Source organism: Ictidomys tridecemlineatus, chromosome 4 (assembly GCF_052094955.1).
Source record: "Ictidomys tridecemlineatus isolate mIctTri1 chromosome 4, mIctTri1.hap1, whole genome shotgun sequence".
Taxonomy (NCBI): Eukaryota; Metazoa; Chordata; class Mammalia; order Rodentia; family Sciuridae; genus Ictidomys; species Ictidomys tridecemlineatus.
In genome coordinates, this window is record NC_135480.1 from 149,884,904 (window position 1) to 149,910,069 (window position 25,166).

The 25,166-nt window shown below is 35.6% G+C and overlaps 1 protein-coding gene across 9 annotated transcripts in view; it reads left to right on the top strand.

The window, feature by feature from the left end:
• Kdm4c (lysine demethylase 4C) overlaps positions 1-25,166 on the top strand; it is a 382,463-nt gene that overhangs the window by 57,554 nt on the left and 299,743 nt on the right. For 8 of the 9 annotated variants that reach the window (XR_005733943.2, XR_013438119.1, XM_040285752.2 and 5 more), the window contains 2 exons: positions 1,074-1,188; positions 23,104-23,297. Coding sequence is in view for 6 of the 9 variants with exons in the window: in XM_040285752.2 (XP_040141686.2) it covers positions 1,074-1,188; positions 23,104-23,297 (309 nt within the window). In the remaining 3 variants the exon portion in view is untranslated. Of the gene's footprint in view, positions 1-1,073; positions 1,189-23,103; positions 23,298-25,166 lie in introns of those variants that run through there. The other variant, XM_040285751.2, reaches the window with a different exon arrangement.

Below are 25,166 nucleotides of genomic sequence, written 5' to 3' on the forward strand. Positions count from 1 at the left end.
AGAAATGTATTTTATGTTTAGTGTTTTTATTTGTTTTTAGAGAGATTTTTAATATTTATTTTTTAGTTTTTGGCGGACACAACATCTTTGTTTGTATGTGGTGCTGAGGATCGAACCCGGGCCGCATGCATGCCAGGCGAGTGTGCTACCGCTTGAGCCACATCCCCAACCCATGATTACTGTTTTTAAAAACTGATTATTAGTTGCTAGATGTTAGCTAGTGTTTTCAGTTAATGTTGAAGCACACATCCTGGATCATCTCTTGTGGTACATGTATCTCTGTGTTACTATGAATTTCTAGTGTTGGATTTTAAGGTAAAGGGTATATATTTTTTGATTTTTGATATTGTGCTGAAAAATTATATTCTGGAAAGTCATGTCAGTATATTCTCCCACTCTAGGATTGTTAAGAGTTCTCATTTTTTTCCTACCATAATATTTTAAGCATTGCCAATCTAATATTTGAAGTTTTGTTTTTGGACTGGGTATTAAAACCAGGGGTGCTTAGCCACTGACCCACAACTCCAGCCCCCGCCCCACATTTTGTATTTTATGTAGAGATATGTCCTCACTAAGTTGCTTAAGGCCTCGCGAAGTTGCTGAGCCTGGCTTTGAACTTGTGATCCTTCTGCCTCAGTCTCCCAAGCTGCTGGGATTATAGGTGTGCACCATGGCATCTGGGCTTATTCTAGTTTTTAAACTTTCTTGGATTGTTAGTGAGATTGTCCTTTGTTAATTTTCCCATAGGCATTATGTCTTTAACATAATTCTTCAAACTTTCTTTTTTTAATTGGTTAAATATTTTAAAAACTAAAATATGATTTATAGTAATATTTGTTTCTATTATTTATAATTTAGTGAAAGTATTCTTACTATTAAAGAGATCATATAGAGTTGTTTAGGAATACTGAGAATATTCAAGTATCTGTGACATAAATTATATATTAGATTTGACAATATGGGTGTCTGTTTTGATAGGGTTTTGTTTCAGAAGTGTTTGTTTCTATTTATATGGGTAGGAAAACCCTTAAAATTTTCTTACTGGTTGATAATTTTTTCCCCCACGTTTACAGATATTGTACTCCAAGGTATTTGGATTATGAAGATTTGGAGCGCAAGTATTGGAAGAACTTAACTTTTGTGGCACCTATCTATGGCGCAGATATTAATGGGAGCATATATGATGAGGTATATATATTTATATATTTGTTTGTAGTAGGTTTTGTAAAGGATCATTTGGTGATACTATTTTTATTACCATTTTAGCTAGCTAAGAAATAGTCATTTGTTGAAATTTTGTTTTTTCAAAATTTTTTTCAAAAATTTGTTGAAATTTGTTGAAATAATTCCTCAAAGTATATGATGAAATACTTACTCATTAGTATGATTTTTGCAGCTGGTAATTTTCAAATTGAAGCCAGCTTATTGTACAAACACCTGAGATTATTGAAAATAACAATATGTTTTTATTTGGCTGATCTATACATTAAAAATTCGAGCACAAAGACATTATAAAAATGTTCAAAAACAGGGAATATTATCTTAACTGTCACTTAAAGCAAAAATTTAAAATTTAAATTTAAAATTTAGAATTTTAGATGTTTTCTTCTAGAATTCTAATTGTCTAAGTTACATTTGAATAGGCTTGTATTCTTTTTTATCAAAAATAAATTGTAAGTTTTTTTCTTCCTATTTTTTTTTAAAGTGCATGTATTATAGTCTTTAGCCATTTTTACAAGGACATAATTCATTCTACAGGATCCAATCCTTATTGCCTTATTGCCTCCTCCTGATTATTTTTAAAATGTGAATTATTATTTTATTTTGGACCTCCCCCCACCAATATCTCTCTCTTTGTTTTATTTTATTATTTACCAAAAGGTGGAAATAATGTAACACAAAGCTGCATACTCTTTACCTAGATTCACCAGGTGTTGGTATTTTGCTACTTTTGTTTTATGTTTCTCTGTCCTTTTCTTTATCTCAGTTTCTTTGTTTTTCTCTTTGCTATAGCATTTGAAAGTGAGTTGCAGGCATTATAACAGCAATGTCTTAAGTTGATCAGTACGTATCTTTAATTATAAGACAACTTGACATATATATGTCACCTTATATAAAGATATATTCATATGTCCCTAATTTCCCCAATAATGTTATTTGTAAATGTTTCTCTCCCAATATAATGGATGTAGTCAATGATTGTACTTTGCAATTTATAAGTAATGTATGAGTGACACTTTGGTGTCCTAAAAGACTTTCTTGCATTTGGTAGATTTAGCATCTCTTAATAATTTGTGGCTTACCTCCATTATTAATTGTATTATTTTCTTTTCTGGTACCAAGAACGGAACCCAGAGGTACCCTACTACTGAGGTACATCCCTGGTCACCACTCCCCATCTTTCCCTAGTTTTTTATTTTGAGACAGTCTTGCTGAGTTGCTCAGGCTGAGTTCGAATTTATAATCCTCTTGCCTCAGCCTCCCAAGTCTTGGATTATAGTGTGTGCCACTACATACTGCTATTTTAAAACCTCTCCCCCTAAAAAAACGTAAGTTAGAAAGCACGTAAAACATTGCTATTTGAATCTGGAATGTCCCCCAGAGGCTTACATGTTGAAGGCTTGGTACCTGATGTAGCCATGTTCAGAGGTGGGGCTTTTGGGAATTGATTGGATCATGAGGGCTGTGGCTGCATCAATAGATCTAAATTCATTGATAGATTTGTGTATGAATGTACTATTGAGAGTTGGTAGAAACTGTAGCAGGTGGGGCCTAGTTGGAGAAAGTACATTACTGAGGTTATGCCCAGGAAGGGTGATAATACACATACTTTTTTGTTTTGCATTACAATTCTTAATACACATATATACCACAATTTTTCATATCTCTGTTTATGTATAAAGTATGTTGACACCCAATTAGTGTGTTCATACATGTACTTTGGATAATGATGTCCATCACATTCCACCATCCTTGCTAATCCCGTGCCTCCTCCTTTTCCCTTCAGCCCCTCTGTCCTATCTAGACTTCATCTATTCCTCCCATGTTCTCCTTCCCTATTCCATTATGAGTCAACCTCCTTATATCAGAGAAAACATTCGATATATATATTTTTAATATCTTTATATGTGGTGCTGAGGATCGAACCCCCCCCTCCGTGCCTCATGATTGGTAGGCGAGCCCAAGAGGCCCCCCAGGCCCCCCTTCCCCCTTCACATTTGTTTTCTAGGGATTGGCTGACTTCTCTTCTCCAATGCCATCCATTTACCTGCAAATGCCATGATTTTGTTCTTTTTTAATGCTGAGTAAAATTCGATACATGGTGTTTTAGATATGTATAAAAGTTAGAAAAAGCAGCTCATCTTCCTTCCTTTTCTGGATTTTAGTATAAGTGCCCTCTATGTTGAGAATTTATTGTTTTTTAAAGTCATTCAAACTCAATGTTGGAAAATTGGAATATATAGAAAAATATGAAGAAAGTAAAATTGATTATAAGCTTATCAAATAAATAAAAAATACTTTTTTTGGGTGATTTCCCCTGTGGCCTTTTATATGAGTGTATGTTTATATACATGCACATATTTGCATATGTATGTTACCCAATGACGAGCCATGATGGTTTTAGCAGTTTTTTGGTCTTCAAAATATTTCTACATTGTTTTCCAGAAGGTACATTTCAGTTTATTCCAGCGCTATCATGTGTATTCTACCAGTTTCAAATTATACCCCTTACCCCTTCCTTGGTATTTCAGTTCTAGTTGTATTTTTTACTCATTTATTCTTTAGTGATAATATATATCTCACAGGTTTAATGTGTTATTGAAACTAATCTTTGGGTAAATGAGTATGTATTTGTTGCCTATCAGTGGGACTAAGTTTTGTACACATGTGGTAAAGATGGGGGCACAAGGAAGAGCCTTGTGGCTTTTAGTGCTTAAATTCTGGAAGAACATGCTAGCAAACAGAACATGTAGGAAGCATCCATGATAAAGGGATGTGGACATACGGGAATGCCTGTTGGAAATATTTACATGAGGATGGTATGTTTAGATTATGTCATTCACAGTATTATTTCAATTTGTATTAGCATCAAATATATCTAAATTACCAGTTTTACTTTGTATTAAATGGTACCTTACAGAGTATGGGACCTTGTCTTATTAAGCTAGCTTTTGTGGGATTCCTAGTGGGATGAATGAGGCAGAGTAAACATTGCTGGCATTTTATACTTGAAGAGGTTAAATTGCTTTTCTGAAGTTAAAAGGCTAATACAGGGGCTGCTGCAAGCTTTTATTCCCTATACCAGCTTTTTTTTTTTTTTTGGTGGTGCTGCTGCCAGTTATTTTTTAAATTGAATAAGACTATCAACAACATAGGTGACAAAATTAGGGTGGATTGAACCCAGGGCCTTGTGCATGCGAGGCAAGCACTCTACCAACTGAGCTGTATCCCCAGCACCCCCCATACTAGTCTTAAAGAAGCAGTTATGCATTGTGAATCTCATACTTGTGGGAATGTGTCAAATGAGGTATTTGTCAACTACATATTGACTCTGAGCTAGCAGTCTATTTTGTACCTTCTCCATGGTTTCTTCTCTGTGGTATCCTGGAAAGTGTTCAGGCCTCGGAAGAAGGTTGAGCTGAGGGATTATCTGGATCCTGGCCTGAGAAGTTGCATATCTGAGTGCTCTAAAATAAGATTAAACTATCTAGGTTTTAGTTTTTTAAACCTCCTGTTATTGGGATCACTGACCTCTTTATTCCTTTCTTTTTTCATATGCAATGAAGAAAAGCAGCATATTTGGGACCATTTTCATAATTAACATAAAATATGGTAGTGAAATAGCATAATCATTGATGACAGAGATGAGTTTGATGGACTTTGCTTTGCTCTGCTTATCAATGTATTGCTGATATTTGAAAACCTGTTACTTGGCATTGCTGCAAGGGAACATTGACTTTAGACTTCATTTTGAGTAACTTCAGTTATTAAAATCCAATAAACAGAATCCTGTGGTTTTGTAAACACGCAGTTTTGGAACATCCTCTTAATTTATAGGCTTTAGAGCTGGGAGCCTTTCACTTTGGTAGGACCTATAAGACATAGCATTTTATAGAATTTCTGCAGTCTCTGAGGGGGCATTTAGCAGCTCCTGAGCTGGGTTGACATTTTAAGTGCTTTTGTATATAAAGAAAGACACGAGAAAAGTGTTTTAAACTACTACTGATAACAAAACCTATCACACTCAAGACTCTTAAATTGAAATGTATGAAGAAGAGCTGTATTTGCCCCCTTGGGGTAGATGGAGAATAACAAAAGAAATATTGTATTACAAGAAGTGATGAAGAGTGAGTAGGATACTAATGATAACTGTTAGGAATGTTTGAAATCATCATAATGGGTGTGCAATGAATAAGCCCATGTTTTGTGGTTTCTTTTGACTGTTTTATCTTTACATTGGTTGGTTTTTCAGTTCAGTATTTAAATTGTGCTAAGAACTGGTTTTTATGGTTCAGGGCATTATTTTGGATGGGATTATGTAGTCCTTAAAATGTAGTTCAGTTTCCCCTCTGATTTCTTGTTATGGTGATTTCCTGAAGTCTTAATGGCTGGGAAATAATAGCCTTTTTTTTTTTTTTTTTTTTGGTGGGGGTGGGAATTCTTGGAGAGGGTGTGGTGAGGTTTATTCAGTGCATGAAGATGGATAAGGATAATGGATCTCAGGTAGTTCAGAGACTACAGGGACAAAAAGGACAGAAGGTGTAATGAGCTTGGCAGTAGAGGCCAGTATGGGTTCTATGGAGCCTGGAGGAGAAACATGCAGGACATTCTGGAGGAGGAAGGACATCTTAGCTTGGCTTAGATGATTGAAAACAGAGGGATGTTGAGAATAGGACCTAGGTAAATTTGAGGGCAAGACCACACCTGAAAGTTTTAGTATTTTTGCTGAAATTAGAGGTTGTTGGCCGAGTGGGGGGTTAAGGAAATTGAGACAGACTTGAATAAGGCTTGAAGCCTACAGGGTCGTGGGCCTGGTTTGTGAGTCTGACCCATGGTACCATAGTGGCCCTTCCTGCTTTGTTCCAAGGCTGCTGTTAATTTTGTAGTACCAGGCGTATCTTTTAAGGGGCACAAAAGGTACCAGCCTTGGGTACACACAGGAATTAGGGGTGAGAGCGTTCATGAAGCACTAGTTCAGAATAAACCACCCCTGATAGGAAGGAGAGAAAGGCCTAGAAATCCCAGGGCTTGAGACTTGTCACCTCTTTTATTCTGCTGATTTAATCTTGATCTCCTTTGGTTCTACTAAAAAATCTTAGTGAATAGCTTGTTCATGGTAAAATAACACAATTTAAGCCAGTTGTTATTTTTTAAATTGAAATACCAAGACTACCAACGACATAGGTGACAAAACCTAGGCCTTGGGTATATGATGCAGAGCAGGGTTTTTGTAATAAAGTTTTACTGAAGCACAACTTTGCTTACTCACTTGCATATTATATTTGGCTATTTTTTGAGTAATTATAACAGAAATTCTATGGTCTTCAAAGCCCAAAATATCTACTCTCTGGACCTTTGCAGAAAGTTTCTAGCTTTTAAATCTTTTTTTTTTTTTTTTTAAAGAGAAAGTGAGAGAGAGAATTTTAATATTTATTTTTTAGTATTTGGCGGACACAACATCTTTGTTATGTGGTGCTGAGGATCGAACCCGGGCCGCACGTATGCCAGGCGAGCGCGCTACCGCTTGAGCCACATCCCCAGCCCAAGTTTCTAGCTTTTAGAGACACAAATATTTGTTACTGGTGAAGAATATGCAAACCCTTTTTTGAAACAGATGGGTTATAATTAAAATTGTGAATGTTTTCAGGGGAATCAGATTAATATAAATTGAATACATTGATTAGTTACAATGAAATTGTAGTGTTTGGGGGATTTTAGGAAATTTATGTAGTTGAGAAAGTTGTTAGAGCTGCTTGTGGTCCTGGGGGCTTCTAGATGATTCTTTGGAAATAGTACCCTAAGCATAACAAACTTAATATCTCAATTTTGTTTGTATGTGTGTGTGCTTGTGTGTGTGTGTGTGTGTGTGTGTGTGTGTGTGTGTTTCACTAAGGTATACAGATACAGAATTTAATTAGCTTCTGCTGATTGTCTATATATGTAAGAAGTTATCCCTAGACACATGGGAGCTTCTCTATGAAACAAAGCAAACATATAAAGATCCAGAGTAAAATGAAGGATACAGAGAAAAAAAAGTCCAGAAACTGGGATGATAAGATTTGATTTAAGGCCACAACAGTCAGCAGATTCTGTAGAAAAGATTTCTGAGATGTCCAGTAGCCATTATACACCTTCATCAGCAGAGTCTGCTTTGTTCTGTGAGAGCTAAGAATAGACATCAGCATTACTTGTGTTACTGCAGTGACAGAGGAAGTTGTTCAGGCTTGTTTTCTCTGCTAGTTTGTCCTGCTTTTCTAACAGTAGCTCATAGAATAATGGTGATCTTCTTAGTGAAAATAATGCTCCATTAAATTCCATTAAAATGGAAGTTCCACATGCTTTGCTGAAGTAGCCTCTTATCTTCATAATTGATAAAGCTAGAAAGGTCTTAAAGTGTGTTCAGAGAGTTTCCTTTGCAAGATTTTCCTTTTGCTCAGTGTTGCCAGATAGCTGCTTTCCTAATCCTTATCACCCTCTTCTATCACTTAGGCCTTCTGATTCAGATGTCTCATATCCTAACAGGTAGCACAGTCTTCATTGGCCCTTTGAGCCAATATTTTATATCATGAGTTTAGCTTATCCCCATTGTTACAATCCCCACAGAGCAACCTAAGCCCTCTTTGGGTGCTAATTGTCCAGATTTTTTTTTTCTTTTCTTTAAAGGGAAATAAAACTATGAGATGGCATTTTCATCAAGATTGAGAATTCCTTTGAAGGTAACCATCTTTTATCAATTTTTTGCTGATAAAAGTTTTTTCCAGTTTACCGGAAGAAAAAACTGCACTTACTCTGTAGGGCAGCTGCCTCACCCATGATCTTTGTTAGTGTCATCTTTCACTGTTGTTGGCTTTGCCAGATCATTTTGCCCTTGTTTTGAAACTTGACTCCTTCAGTGAATTATGGTCCCCCTCCATTGTTGTTACTCTAGATCTCAAAGGGTGTCTACCTTTCTCTGCAATGCCAGCCTTGTATGCAGTGGTCTCCCCTACTGAGAATGGCTATGAGTCCTCTGCACTAGGCATTTCTCTAGTTTTTCCAAATGTTGTATTGACTCAGTAATGCAGTGAAGTCTTCCAGATCAGTTCTGCTCTATTGAAAAGATAGAATGTGTCAAGATTCTGCTTCCTGTGAACTTTCTTCCCTCAGGTTGAGACATTACTTCCTACTCTTTCTGGCCTCTAACACTCATGTTCCCCTACGGCCTTTTCACTTTCTTAGGAAACATTTTCACCAATAATGATGGGAAGAAAATAGCATTAATGCCCAATACATCTAATAAGGGCAGGGGACATAATCCTTTTGGGAAAATAGATCTGAGATACAGGTCTAATTCTATTACTTAGAGATATATTCAACTGAAATGATTCTGTTGGTGACCATTATCAAAGAGAATTTTTGATTGGACAGTGAATTTTGTATAAAAAATTATTACAGAAAATATTTGTAAAATGAAGATAGATAATGAAGGATACCTGTACTTACCTGTGTGACTATTTCTTCTGTAGTAGACTCTTGAGTCCAGTGATGATAAACTCTCTAGTCCCAGGCCCTAACATACAAAAATGTACCTAAATAATTATAGAATTGATGAATGCATAGCAATAGAAAAGTTAGCTTAGGATCATTTTGTGGAGTTTCCTGAATGTTTTTGGTGTTTGTATGAATCTTAAAAGAACTTTTTTGAAATTATTGCAGTTAGGAAATGATAGAATTGGAGTCATTTTGGCAAATGTGATCTGATACAGGACTTTTAGATGGACTGCCTGCAGCAGAAGACTTTGGAAAGGAGTTTTGGTCAGGAGGATGAGGAAGGGTTCAAGTAACCCTCTCCCTTGAGAGTTTTTTTTTTTTTTTTTTTTAAAGCACTAGTGCCCTGAGACAGAGGTTCTCAAACTTTGTCTCAGTATCTCATTATATACTTAGTAAATGTTGTGAATCTCAAAGAGCTTTAGTTTAAGTAGATCTTTTTTTTTTTTTTTTTTTTTTTAGTTTAAGTAGAACATTTTTTTGGTGGTGCTGGGGGTAGGAACTATGTATTAAACTCACGGACGCTTAACCACTGAGCCATTTCCTTAGCCCTTTTATTGTAGCTTATCTACAGACTGCATCTCACTTAGTTGCTTAGGGCCTTGCTCAGTTGTTGAGGCTGGCTTTTAACTTGCGATCCACCTGTCTCTGCCTCCTGACATGCTGTATAGGCATGCATCACTGGGCCTGGCTTAAGTAGATTGTTCTTATTTATTATATTAAAAATAAAAATTGAAACTATTTCAAAATTTTGATTTATTAAAAATCCATTATGTAGTATCACAAATGTTTTTATAAAAGATGACTATATATTCTAAGGTAGAATAATTAAGAAGAGTCATTATTTTATATTTTTAAAAATCTCTTATGTCTAGTTTAGTAGACTGCTGGATTCTTCCAAAAAAAAATTGGTACTGGGGATTGAACCCAGAAAGGCTGTGTCACAACCCCACCTCTTTTTATATTTTATTTACAGACAGGGTCTTACTGAGTTGCCTAGGACCTCACTAAATTGCTGAGACTGGCTTAGAACTCATGATCCTCCTCCTTAGAACTCATGATCCTCCTGCCTTAGAACTCATGATCTTCCTGCCTCAGCCTCCTGAGCCCCTGGGATTATAGGTGTGCTTCACTGCCTGGAGACTGCTGGATTCTTACATGTGCTTATCTCCTCCTCCTCTTCCTGCTGCTGCTGCTCCTCCTCCTCCTCCTGCTCATCCTCCTCCTCCTCCTCCTCCTTCTCCTCCCTCCTCTTCCCTCCTCCTCCCTCCTCCTCCTCCTCCTGCTCCTCCTCCTCCTCCTCCCTCTTCCTCCTCCTCCCGGCCTCCTCCCCCCTCCTCCTCCCCCCTCCTCCTCCCCCCTCCTCCTCCCCCCTCCTCCTCCCTCCTTCTTCCTCCCTCCTTCTTCCTTCTTCTGTTTTTTTTTTTTTTTTTTTTTTTTTTTTTTTTTTTTTTAGTTTCAGGGCCTTGTGCATTGTTAGGCCAAATGCTCTAACTCTGAACCAGATCCCAGTCCTTTTGAAATTTTATTTTGAGACAGGGTCTCACTAAATTGCTCAGAAGCCTTGAATTTGAGATCTTCCCCCGTTAGTCTATGGAATAGCTGAGATTGCTGGTGGGTGCCATCATGCTCAGTCTATTTTGCTTTTAATCTCTTGTGATGTCACACATTATGTAGCCTCTGGAAATGCCTCTCACACTCTGATGTCATAGATTGTCTGATAGGATTTTCATGTTGTGCACATGGTATCCAGATAACCTTGAAAATTGCTGCTATAAGAGAGTTAGCAAAAGAAGATTTCTCTGAAGTCATTGTACATAGATAATGCACAAAGTGTGAGGTAAGAATGGTGTTCTAGCATCTTTTGACCTTCAGTTAACTGCACTTCCTGTTATCTTACCTAGAAACTAGTCTCATTTGGAGACAGCAGTTCTCAAATTGGAAGTCATGGAGTTCTTTGGTGGGGCATCCTGTCATGTATTCTGTCAGATACATCAGGCAAAATTTTATAAGCAGAGCAAGTTTAAATATGAACTCATGTCTCTGCACTTCAATATTTTAAATTATTTTTATTTAATAATGATTTGCTAGCCTATTTATTACTTTTATCATTTTGAGTTATTTTTATTAAGGGATAAGTTAAAGTTAAAAAGATAGTGTCAGATCTTAAGATGAAAACTTAATTGCCTTATACTATGTATTTTTCATTGAGTTTGGGGGAAATTTTTTTTTTCTTTTTTTGCTATTTCTAAGCTGGTTGAATGGTGGGTGAGAGTCTTTTGTCTCCCATTTTTTTTCAATCTATATCTCCATTTTTAAAGGAAAAATTACATTTTTCTTAATGTAAATAGTTAATATTTAAAAATTGGAAAGTATTATATTAGAGATGAAACTAAAATAATTCATGGAAGCATTCAGAGACAACTGCCAGAATCGATTGCAAATTTCTTCCCAGTGGATATTTTTTGAATTTAAGAAAAATTAAGAAAACAATTTTTTGTATACTAGTCATTGAACTGAAGGATGTTTTGCCAGTGAACTACATCTCTAACCCCTTTTACTTTTTATTTTAAGACAGGGTTTCACTAATTTGCTGAGGACCTCATGAGTGAGGTACTTACTTTGAACTTGCCTTGAATTTGGCAATTCTCCTGACTCAGACTCCTGAGTGTCTGGGATTACAGGCATGTGGGACTATGCCTCACAGTAATTGTATTTTTGTTTTAAAGTTTTTTCCTACATTTTTAGTTGGTGCATTATAGTTGTACATAAGGATGGGATTTGTTGTTACATACTAGTACATGCACACAATTAAACAATGTAATTTGGCCAGTTTAGCATGTAATTAATTGTATTTTTTCAAATCAGATGAGGGTAGGTTTTGTTTTCTTTTTTTCTTTTGCTCTCATTTGAATACATTGTGAATACCTTTCCTTGATAATAACCATTCTTCAATGTGATGATTGAAAGTTGATCTTGTTTTGTTTTTATTGGTGTCAGGATGGTTTTTGCTGGTGGAGGAAAGCAGAAACATAAACCATGAAGAGGGATTCAGGTGGGAGGTGGAGGCAGGAAGGGTATGTTTGTTCCTTGTTTATGTCCAAAAGCATGGGGCCTGGAATACTTCATACGTAGTGGGGTGACCAGATCACTACTAACCTGACAGAATAGCAGCTGGCCATAGATACTGACTGACCTCTTATTTGACCCACTTATTTCCATCAGAACAATGCTGTCTTTGGCATCAGAGTCTTCCTCTGTAAAGGGAAGAGTTTGAATTAAGTACTCTCTGAGGGTCTTCCCAACTTAAAAATGTTTGTTTTGTACTAGGCAACATTTCTTTAAGGTGAACTCAACTTTGATAGTGAATTTTTGTAAGTTCCATCTTTCTTTGTATTATAATTTTGTAAAGAGCCCCTTTACCTGAGGTTTGGTTATCTTTTTATATGAAGATTTTGGTTTTAATGACATCTAGCCTGTGGATGACAATTTTTTTCCTCTTTCTATAATAATGGGAGAACTTAAATGCCTTCATCCACCAGATGGTGCTCTTGGACAAGAAATTAATCTAAGGCTGTGAGTTTCTATAATTGAAACAGTTTAAATTGTTTCAGTCATCAGGAGAGTTTTTTTAAATTTTATATATTTATTATGTTATGATACCATTTATCCTGAAATAAAAAAACTTGAAGGCAGAACACTAACTCTGTAAATTTCATGTGCAAGGCAAATATATTATCATCCTAGATAAGTTTTGGTGCAGAGGGAACTCTATTGGCCTGTGGAATTGTAACTTTCAGATTATGTGAAGTATGCCTTATCTGCTAGTATATTATGGCTGCTTTGTAGTGAGTGAAATGTTAGCCTACATGACTCTGAATTATGCCAGGGGAGATGAAGGTAGTGCTAACTGATGTTGCATTCTGAATGTTCTATCAGTTCCAGAAGCTCTGTTAGAATCACGAATGTATTTGCTATGAACACATTCCTGGTATAACTATAGATAAGTTTTTCTAAGGCATTTAGTTAGGAATGGAAACACTGTCTTTTTATTTCTTTAAACATTTTCATAGTCTTTACTTTCTCTCTGTTATCAGATAATATTGGATTGTTTTCCAGAGTATCCACGTGTCCCAATTGTAGTGCGTGCCCTGCCCTACCCCCCTTAGAGGCCCCCCCCCCCATTGCTGGGGATTTAACCCAGGACTTCACATATGTTAGGCAAGTGCTCTGCTACTGAGCACCTAGTGTATATGCATTTTAAAGATACCTTTATTAAAATATGATTTGCATAATACAGAATTTACTAATCTTGAGTATATAATTCAATTATTTTTGTGCATTGACAATCCAGATTCAGAGAATTTCCATAGCTCTAAGAGCTTCCTCATCCTTATCTATGTCATTCTCTTCTGCACTTAATATTCACCTTATTGCTTGTCAGTCTTATGCCTATCAAATACCTTGGGTGAATTTGCATTTCTCTGATTACAGATGATTTAGAGTGTCTTTTCATGTCTTTATTGATTATCTGGGTTTCTGCCTTTATGAAGTGATCTTTTTCCTATTAAGATTATTTGACTTTTTCTTCTTATTTGGATCTTTTTTTTTTTTTTTGTATTATGGGTACCAAAACTGTGTTAGTTATATTATTTGTTGAATTATTTGCTCTAGTTAGGACTGTTCTGTTTTTTTTTTTTTTTTTTTTGGTCTCATTTATTCTTTTAATGAAAAGAGCTTTTGGTTTGAATGAAAGTGATTTTACTAATCTCTTATTGATTTTTTAATTTTCATAACTCATCCCTCCTAGGGCTCTGAATAGATTATGTCTTCGAATTTTAAATGTGCTCTCCTTAGTGTAGTTTAATTTACCTTTCAGCTTTCTACCTTATTGTCTTTCTGTGTCAGTACCTTAATTTTATCTTCTGATTTACTACTTCTCTTGCTTAATCCTTTTGTTGGGTTTTTAGTTTAATAATGTTTGTTTCTTTTCTCAAAGTTAGTCCCTTTTTCCAAATGGACTAGTCACTCCAAATTTATTTATTTTTTTTACTTGCTTGTCTCTTTGATTCCAATTTTTATTTCTTTAAACATTTTCATATTCTTTAGTTTCTCTCTGACAGTTCAGTATTAGCAGTCCTTCTGGAAAAGAGTGGACTAAATGATTTGTTCGTTGTTTCTGCTAGCTTTCTCCATTGTTGGCTTGTCTCCCTGTATGCACGGTGATCTTTCCTTGTATGCTTAGTTTAATCTTAATTTGTGGAAAATTACCAGAATCAAATGCAGAATATTTTTTTCTTCTAAGAGGATTGGAGTTGCTTCTGCCTGAGATCAGGGACTACATTAATCTCAAACCCTCAGTGGTCTTCCCTTTTATTCTGTCCCTCCTGCATCTTTTTTACCCCCATACTCACTTTTACCTTTAAGTTAACAGTTTGTTTTTTTTTATATGGCCTTTTTTTGAGCAAGGGGCACAACTTCATTCTTTCAAAATTTGCTCTATGTTGCTTAACGTTAAGAATACTGGAAATAAAGAAAGCCCTAGTATAAAATTATAGGTATTTGGTAAATAAAATGCAAAATAGGTCTGTCTTAAAAGTAAAGAGTTTAGAGAATGTAAGACATTTTTAAGGAAAGGAAGAAGCAAGAAGAGCTATTCTGCAAACATTGTAATAACGTAAAAGAAAAGTGAATTCCATATGGATTTATTTTATTCTTTTATATATAAAGATCTTGAGGAAATCTCTTAGTTTATTCAAAGCATGGACCATTGCTTTTATTTTAGTTAATGAAAGAGTTTTCTTTTTATTATGGTATGTGACACTGAAATTCAGGAGATACATGGGGCTTATAGCTTTGTTTGGAAATCAGCCAATCAAAGGAGTTGAGGATGAAGGCTGGGAATTGGGGAGAAAATTAAATGTGGGTTAAATGTTGATGTTGCCAAGGATGTAATGTAGAGAGAGTGATGGCAGTGAAGGGTGGAAAGCCATGAATAAGAATGACAGGCTAGGAGTTAGAATTAATTTTGGGGGACCAAGGGACATGTAGGCTCTTAGTCTTCTACTACATGGAAGGTACTGTAAAAGTATGGTTGGTATGAATTGTGTGTGTCAGTTTTCAATTATTTTCCTATGACTTCCCAGGCTTTTGTGTAAAGAAAATGAGAATACATCTCCTGAAATAAGTCAAATAGAATGGAGAAAATCTTGACTGTTTTATGTCTTCAGTTGATGTGTTTCAGTGGGCATCTAGGACCCCTTTTGTATTCTCAGTGTTGATTCTGTAGCAGCTTCTCATTCTTAGGGGTAAATATTTTAGCTCTTGGAGAAAGTAGAGGGTGCTGTCTCAGGTTGCCCTTGGTGGCTCAAAGAATTATCATCTGTGGATTTGGCAGATGTACTTGACAAATGGCTAAATTCCATCACTGGCTCCTCTGCACTCTGCTGCCTCGAAGAGGCTCCTCTTACACAGTTTTGTTCCAGGCAGAACGGGATCCTGCTTATTCTGAAGTTGGCTATTCAGTTTTCACATTTACTAAGTCTTAGTAGTTTTCCATCTTTCTTTCTTTGGCTCTCATTGGCTCCTTCCAAGGAGCACATCAGGAAATGAAGAGCTAAACAATAAAATAAGTTGCAAACTCTTTGTACAAAGTGATGGCACAGGGGGATAAATAATATATACAGAGTGAATTCCTGTGAGATTTATGCTTCTTGTATAATCTTAGATCACTTACTGAACACATTTATGGAGTACCTGACATAGCTGTTTAGTGTTAGGCAAATATGTGATTAGTTTTAATGTAGTTTCTCTGCCCCAACCTCAATTTTGTATTTAGAACCTGTCTTAAACTCCTGCTTCCTTTATTCCTTTTAAATTATTGTTAACAGATGTGAACACTTTAATGCCTACTACCTTTTTGCATATGTGGCCACAGATGTATTTTGTTTGATAAACATAGTTTTAAAAATTAGTTAATGTCACCTAATATTTGAATTTTGGGCTTAACTTAAAAATTTGGAAGATCTGGCAGAGTCTGAGTGACTGTAGTAGATAGGAACTGAGTATTAACTGTCCCCTTTAGGCAGGATAATAGATGGTCTCCAGATATTCCTCTACCACCTTTATTGACACCTCCTTGCTGGTTCTCCTTGTGATGTTACTTGCATGGCTCTTTGGGCCATGTCAGTTTACAACTTATTTTATTGTTTAGCTCTTCACTTCCGGATGTGCTCTTTGGAACATGATGTTGTTGGAACATAATGTTTGGAAACACCAAATTGAGGTGTGGTGGGCTGTGAACTCCAGGGGAGATTGATTATTCAAAGAAGCTGTGTTTTTTTTTTAAATTCTAAATTTTTAAATTATACGAAACATTAGAATTCATTTGACATAATTAGCATGGAATGTAATTTGTTCTAAGTCCCCAGTACTTCCTCTTTTCCTCCCCTCTTCCTTCATTCCCTTTCTTCTACTGTACTGATCTTTCTATTATTTACTCATAATTATTTTTAAAATTAGTGTCTTGTAGATGTGCATGATGGTGAGATTCACTGTAGTATAATCACATATGTAGATAGGAAAGTTAGGTTAGATTCATTGCTTTGGTCTTTTTTTGAAATAAAAATTTAGACAAATTTTCATTTTTTTTTTTTTTTTTTTTTGTACCAAGGATTGAACTTAGGGGCTCTCAACCACTGAGCCACATCTTCAGCTCTATTTTGTATTTTATTTAGAGAAAGGGACTCACTGAGTTGGCTTAGTGCCTCACCATTGCTGAGGCTGGCTTTGAACTTAATATCCTCCAGTCTCAGCCTCCCAAGCCACTGGGATTACAGGTGTGTGCCACTGCACCCAACTCAAAACATTTTTACTTGTACTTGGAAATTCTATCTTTGCAACTCTTCTCTGAGAAAGGCAAGTCTGAGTTTATGTATTATTAAGAGACCTTAAGACCCTACTTCTGATGCATAGAACATGTTGCCTTGAAAGTAGATCCAGTGAGAATTAGGCCTTTACAATGGGCCTTATAAGGTCTGTCTTGGCTTGTTTAACTGCCTGGAACCCTTGTAACAGCTCTGCAAAGTTGAATCATTGAGAAAAATCTTAGATTCTCTAACTGGTAAGTGGTGGAGCCAGCACTTGGTCAGAGAACTTTCACCTCACCTCTAATATACCATGTTGCTCTTCTGGTGTCTTGTTATTGTTTTATAATCAAATTCCTCATTCCTTTTAGTATTTGCTGAGTGAGAACAGAAAGAATATATCTGTTAAACATGATTTGTTTGTTTAATTCTCTAGCTTTTATATTAAAAGAAGGGGCTGGGGATGTGGCTCAAGCGATAGTGCGCTTGCCTGGCATGTGCGGGACGCTGGGTTCGATCACCAGCACTACATAAAAATAAAAATAAAGATGTTGTGCCCACCGAAAACTAAAAATAAATATTAAAAAATTTCTCTCTCTCTTTTTTTTTTTTTAAAAAAAAAGTCTTTTTGTAGTCTTTGATAGATATATCATCATTTTTTTTTTTTTTTGGTAAGAATTTTTGTTGTTCTAGATGGACACAATATCTTTATTTTTTTTCCTTGCATATCCTAAAGTCATTTGCATTTTTTAAAAATTTTTTATTGGTTGTTTACAACATTACAAAGCTCTTGACATATCATATTTCATACATTAGATTGAAGTGGGTTATGAACTCCCAGTTTTACCCCAAACAATATCTTCATTTTATTTATTTTTATTTGGTGGTGATGACTGAATCCAGTGCCTCGTATTTGCTAGGTAAGTGCTCCACCACTGAGCCACAACCTCATCATTTTTATGTCTTTATTTCTTAGAAACCCATTTTGTATTTATTAGTTTTGATTTGCATTTCCCTGATGGCTAGAGATGTTGAACATTTTTTCATTTATTTATTGGCCTTTGTGTTTTTTCCATTGAGAAGTTTCTTTAGTAGTTTTAAGAAATTTGTTGGGCTTGGGATGTGGCTCAAGTGGTAGCACGCTGCCTGGCATGCTTGAGGCACTGGGTTCAAAATTCTTAGCACCACATAAAAATAAAATAAAGATATTGTGTCCATCAAAAAACTAAAAAATAAATATTAAAAAAATTTGTTCATGTCTTTTCTTATTTTAGCTTATTTTAGTTGTTTTTTCTCTTCATTTATGTGTGTGTGTGTGTGTGTGTGTTTGTGTGTGTGTGTGTGTGTGTGTGTGTGTGTGTGTGTGTGTGTGTTTTGGATAGTGGGATTGAATCCAGGGATAATTTACCTCTAATCTACATCCCCAGCCATTTATTTTATTTTATTTTGAGACAAGTTCTAAATTGCTTAGGACCTTGCTAAGTTGCTAAGTCTGGCTTCAAACTTGTGATCCTTCTGTCTCAGCCTCCTGAATTACTGGGATTATAGGCATGTGCCAAGGTGTCTGACTTATGAGTACCTTTTTTTTATTGTTTTGGTTTACACTATCTCTATTTTTTTTAAAAGAGCTTTTTTAGTTATGCATAGTAGTTGGGTTTATCCCCCCAAACTCATACATGCATGGTATTTGATTTCAATTCATGATTCCCCCTTATCCCTCCTGTCCTTCTTTCCCTTTTCTATTTTTCTTCTTACACTATATTTGACTTCCCTTCACTCATCTTGTAGTTTATATTTGATTTGTTCTTTTTTTAAAATAAATATTTTATTAGTTGTTGATGGACCTTTATTTATTTATAAGTGGTGCTGAGAATTGAACCCAGTGCCCCACACTTGCCAGGCAAGCACTCTACCACTGAGCCACAACCCCAACCCCTTGATTGGTTCTTTCTACCTAGACACAAAGGTGAAGTTCCCTATCATATATTTATGCATTCACACAACATGATTTTTAAAAAATTCATTCAGTATTGCCTTCCCTTATACATCTCCCCACTCTACCTCTTGATCTCTTTCTTCTACGTTATTGATCTTCCCTTTATCTTTAACTTATCATATCCTTCCTTCCGCCTCTCCATTATATTAGCATCCACATATGAGAGAAAACATTCAACATTTGAGTTTCTAAGTTTGTTTTAATTCATTTAGCATGATATTCTCCATTTCCATTAATTTACTGGCAAATGCCATAATTTCATTCACTTTTTTTTGTGTGTGTATCGCACAATTTCTTTTTCCTCCCATTTTAAAAATTGAGATCTTTGTATTTATTACTTTTTAAAATTTTATATATTTTAATTGGGTATATATGACAGCAGAATGTATTTTGACTCAATGTACACAATTTCAGCACGGCTTTTTATTTTTCTGATTGTACACGATGTAGTGCCATACCATATGTGGAGTCATAGATACCTAGGGTAATAATGTCCATCTCATTCCACCATCTTTCCTGCCTCATTCCCCCTCCCCTCTTTTCCCCTCCCTTCCCTTTGTTGGATCAAAGTTCTTCCAATTTTTCCATGCTTCCCCTAAGATTTCTTAATCTGAGTTGATTCCATAATTTAGCTATTATGAATTGTACTGCTATAAACATTGAAGTGGCTGTGTTGCTGTGGTATGTGGATTTTTAGATATTTTTGGAAAATACCCAAGAGTAGAATGGCTGAGTTATATGGTCCACCCCTAGTTTTTTGTGGACTGTTCAATCTGCTTTCCAGAGTGGTTATAATAGTGCGCATTCCCACAATGTATAAGTAAGTGTTCCTTTCTCCCCACAACCTTGTCAGCATTTCTTGTTGTTTGTATTCTTGATCCTTGACATTCTGACTAGAGTGAGATGGAATATTAATGTAGTTTTGATTTGCATTTCCCTGATGGCTAGAGATGTTGAACATTTTTTCATTTATTTATTAGCCTTTGTGTTTTTTCCATTGAGAAGTTTCTGTTTATTTCTTCTGCCCATTTATTGATTGGGTTTATTTATTTATTTATTTATTTATTCATTCATTCATTCATTCATTCTGGATAGTACTCCCCTATCAGGAGTACTTGGCCAAGGTTTTTTTCCATTCTGAAGTCTTATTCTTCACACTTTGAATTGTGTCCTAGCTGTGCTGAAGCTGTTTAGTTTAATGGCATCCCACTTATTGATTGTTGGTTTTATTTCTTGTGCTTTGGGGGTCTAGTTAAGGAAGTCTGTGTCAGTACCTATGTGATGGAGTGTTGACCCTGTGCTTTCTTCTCTCAATTGTAAGGTTTCTGGTCTAATTCCTAAGTCTTTGATTTATTTCATTTTGAGTTTTGTGCAGAGTGAATCGCAGTGTGTTTTTAATTTACACAATCAAATTATATGTGTGAAATATGATAATAGATGTGAACATAATTCATCTACCCTCTTACACATTCTGGGTTCTGAAATGCATTCTCTGATGTGGTTCAGAATTACTTTTGTCTTATGTTTTGGCTGAGGCATGTAGTGTAGAGAAGTATCTACTATAACGTTTCCTCTAATGTGTTGTTCTGCATAGTACTGTTTTTAACAGAATGTAAATGCATTATAATTTGACAAGTGTCCATTATAAATGGACAAGCATCTATTGTCAGATAATATTTGAGAAGTGTGGAGTTAAGCATAGTTAAATAAGATTCCAGAACCTTTAAGGCCTACACAGTAGGGCGTCTTTGGGTTTCCTGTTAGCACTGTGACTATCTATATTTTTTATATATATTTATATCTTCTTTTTAGAGAGAGAGAGAGAGAGAGAGAGAGAGAGAGAGAGAGAGAGAGAGAGAGAATATATATATTTTTTAATATTTATTTTATAGTTTTCGGCGGACACAACATGTTTGTTTGTGATGCTGAGGATTGAACCCAGGCTGAACGCATGCCAGGCGAGTGTGCTATCACTTGAGCCACATCCCCAGCCCAACACTGTGACTATCTAATAGGAGGATAAAATGAGGCCAAAAATGTTTGATCACAGCATCTGGTTTCATTGGAAATATTTTGGGGAACATTGGGCTTGTATGATGTTTGCACTGTTCCTCCTTGTTTGTTAGAAATGGCTTATTGTTTGTTGAGATTTCTACCATGTCATAATGCTGCAATGTGTACTTCAGTCTTCTGGTGACACTATAGAGGCAGTCACTATACAGGGAATCCAGTGTGGCCTGCTTCTTAGCTGCTGCGGCCTTTGTTTTGGTCTTTAAGATTTACTTCTTTTGAACTGCCATGTGATTCCTGATAGGAGGAAGATACAGTGATGGAAAGTTTTCAGTTACTAATCATGGTCCAGTGGTGAGTGATTTCAGATAACAGATGCAGGACTGGGTGATTAGGGTGAAGGGTGTTGGGCATGGGGAGAGACATCCCCTGGAGGTCAAGAGAGTTGTAAATGCTGACCCCCACACCTGCTGAACATCTTGAGGAAGAGCTTTGTTGGGTAGGGATGGAATGTGGGAAGAGGCATTTGATTGAGGGCTTGGACTGGTATTCAGACTCCGTGGAAAGTGAACCCTTTGACCTATTTTGACTATTGTGGGGGCTTGTTTGTAGTTGGGGACTTTCTGGAGACTCCTTTTAATCAAACCCAGTCTACTACTACTCCTCAAGTGAAGTTTGCATTATATGCTTTGAAGTGTTTGTGTGTACCCCTGAGTGGCAAGAATGTCACAGCTTGTATGTGTTTGCCACCCCTAAATTTTAGCTCCTCACTTCTTTTTGACAACTGACGCTGTGAGGTAAGTATCAGAGCTGGAAGCATAGAGTTGTTAAATGAAGGTATAGGAGTCAGTTAATTGTTATTGCCTATACTAGCCTGGGGTATTAATTTCTTCATTTGAGAATATTACCTGTTTTATAGGATTGTTTTGAATATGTGTTTTGTAAAGAGGTGCATAGTTCAAGTAAGTGATAAGCCAACTTTACTCCTCGTTTTCATATGTGAAGGGGACCTGGGTCTCTTTAGAAGAACCTTTGTGGACTTGGTCTTTGGGGGCAGTTACTCAAGTTAGTTAATAGTGGAGAACAAAAATTGGAGACAAAATTTTATTTAATTTTTATTTTTTTAAATTTTTAGAGCTTTATGGTTATTTTTAGTAGTTGGGTTCATCCTGACAGACTCATACATGCATGGAAAATTGATTGTGGTTCATGATTATGCTGGAGAAGAAAATTTGAAGCAATAAGATTTCTTTCTCTTTGTCAATATTGACTATCTTAATATTTGCATAACTCTGTAATTGAAATTTTAAGATTGTTTATTTTAGCAAAATAAATTATGTTTCAGGGGCTAGGGATGTGGCTCAAGCCGTAGCGCGCTCGCCTGGCATGCATGCGGCCCGTGTTCGATCCTTAGCACCACATACAAACAAAGATGTTGTGTCCGCCAAGAACTAAAAAATAATATTAAAAAATTCTCTCTCTCTCTCTTTCTCTCTCTCTCTCTCTCTCTCTCTTTAAAAAAGAAAACTTAAAAAAAATTATGTTTCAGCAATATGGCAACCTTGCCTTGCCCAGAAGAAACTGCTGCAGCAAGTGGGTTATTTGCCCATCATTGGGGAAAACGTCAGCACAACTTCAAAGCTTTTTTTTTTTTTAATCACTTCTCACATGTTTGATAGTGGCTTTTGGGAAGCTTTCTGGCAAGATTTACTAGAAAATAGTAGAGTATTTATACCTCAGTTTTAAGAATTTATGTTTTTATTTTCCAGAGGTTGTGTATCCATTGGTTTATTTTTAATTTTTAATTTTTTCCTACTGGGGATTGAACTGGGGTTGGGGGGTATTAACCACTGAACCACATCTAAAGCCCCTTTTTATATTTTTTTCTCTTCAACTCTAAGGTTACTGTTTAATTGAAGGATCACTATAAGTACATTAATCTTTGATTTTGAATACTGCAATTAAAAAAATAGCTTGTAGTTTTTAGGAAATGATATCAATTGCTACATGGATGAGGGATGACAGAAGATAACTTCTATTACTGATTTCTTGAGATGATGTTTGGTATTGAATGTGATCTTTAAACTAATGTATAGAAAAGAAACAAACAAGAAAATTTAGCCTCTCAAAACAAAATGGTATGCCAAAGACAGAAATCACACACTGGGTCACCTGCTTTGAAATAATTTTTTATTAGAAGCAAGTGGGAAGTCAGGTCTCAAGTTTCATTTCCATTTTGAATCAAGAAGTTACTTGTTATCATTTTATAAAAGTAGTTATGTAGAAGTTCATGATGTTGATAGTAATTTTGGATTAGCAGTAATGAATATACATATGTGGCTCTTGAATAATAATATATTTCATTTTTTTCTATGAATTAAAATATATTGTATAATGATTGGCTGGTGGTAGTTTTGAATAGTAAATGTTATCTTTCTTAGTTTATTAACATGTGATTTCTCTTTCTTTCACTTCCTTCTCTAGGGTGTGGATGAATGGAACATAGCTCGTCTAAATACAGTCTTGGATGTGGTTGAAGAAGAGTGCGGTATTTCTATTGAGGGTGTAAATACCCCTTATCTTTATTTTGGAATGTGGAAAACCACATTTGCGTGGCACACCGAGGACATGGACCTCTACAGCATTAATTATCTCCACTTTGGAGAGCCCAAGTCTTGGCAAGTTCCTTCTTTAATATTCATTTGCTTATGAGTTTTCAAATTTGCCCATTATGCACATATTGAAGAGCTTTCCTTCTTTCATTTGGTGGATTCAGATTTATGTGAGGCTTAAGGAAGTTTTTGGCTATAATGATTGTATTCCTTTCTGCCTAGGTTTTGTTGAGAAAGTTTAAATTCAGTGGTGACTTGTATATATAAAGTTTCTGCAGACCATTTTGAGGTCCATGGATTGATAGGTATTTTTAGATGAAATAATTTGTTAGGAATTTGTACTTGTTTGAGCATTTGTTGGAGGGTTTGTTGTAAAATCTAGTATGTGAGCTCTTGTATTCTGTAATTTGCTTAAGGAATCTGAAAAGTTAGTAGCAGAACTTGCCTGGAGATTTGTCAGAATTAAAGAGGACATTAATTTGAATTTTTAACATTGGGAGTTTGGATGAAGTCTCTGCTTTCTTATTTAGAATGATGATTGTTTTTTCTGTTCTTGGGAATAGACTGTTGACTCTTGATCACTTATGAAAGAATATTGTAGTCAAAGATAAGATTGATTGTAGAGACTATTGTCTTTGGGAAAGAGTTATCACTGCTCATAAGTAAGAATAATTGTTTTCATTAGTTAATATATATATTTTCAGTATTAGCTATTAAGCATATAGACTCCATTATATGCCTTAGGGATAGATTTATATTATCACTATTATCTTTAACCTTGACCATTATGTATAATGATAAAACAATAAACAGCAGTGACTTATGACAACTCATCTATATTCTATTTTCTAGGATAACTACTCTAGGAAAAGAGTGATATAAATGGCTCTGAGGGTATTTCCCAGTAGATCTTTGAAAGATTATATTAATGTAGGATAAATAATTTGGAGGTAAACTTTATTATTATTAAAATTCATTTTACAAAACTTTATATTTGAAGTGAGCTTTAAAAGGTGGTAGGAGTAATACAAAATTATATAAATACTGGAAAGCAGGCAGTAGATGTAGCAGAGCCTAGACTTGAGAGACCACCAACCAGGTCTCTAATATTTATTCTGCCACCAACATTTGTGGCTTTGGACAAACAACTGTACTTCTGGGAACCATTTCCTCACCTACGTTATCACAAGCTTAGGCAGAATGGCTTCCGGTACTCTTTGTGGTTTATGATCAGACCCATACGAATATTTTCATTTGCTTAACCAAATGAGAGGGTGATGAGGTGATGATGCAAGGTTCTGTATGTATGTCTGCCTACGTGTGCACTGTTTTTCTTTTCTACCTTTACATTTTAAAATTTTTTGTTTTAATTAGTTATACATGACAGTAGAATGCATTTATGCACTTTGAAATATCATACATAGATTGAATATATTTTCTCATTTTTCTGAGTGTACATGTTGCAAAATCATTGGTCATGTAATCTCTCTCTCACACACACACACACACACACACACACACACACACACACACACACACACACAGTAATAATGTCTGTTTCATTCTACTATCTTTCCTATCCTCATATTCCCTCCCCTCCCGTCACTTCCCTCTACCTAATCTAAGGTAATGCTATTCTTCCCTGCTGTCCCCCACCTTGTTAATTAACAACCTTATGTTAGAGAAAACATTTGGCCTTTGGTTTTGTGAGATTGGCTTATTTCACTTAGCCTGATATTCTTCAATTCCAACCCTTTACTGGAAAATGTCATCATTCCACTCTTCTTTAAAGCTCTGGAATATTCCATTGAGTAAATATACCATATTTTCTTTATCCATTCATCTATTGAGGGACACCTAGGTTAGTTCCATAGTCTAGCTATTGTGAATTGAGCTGCTATAAACATTGTTGTGGCTGTGTCACTATAATATGCT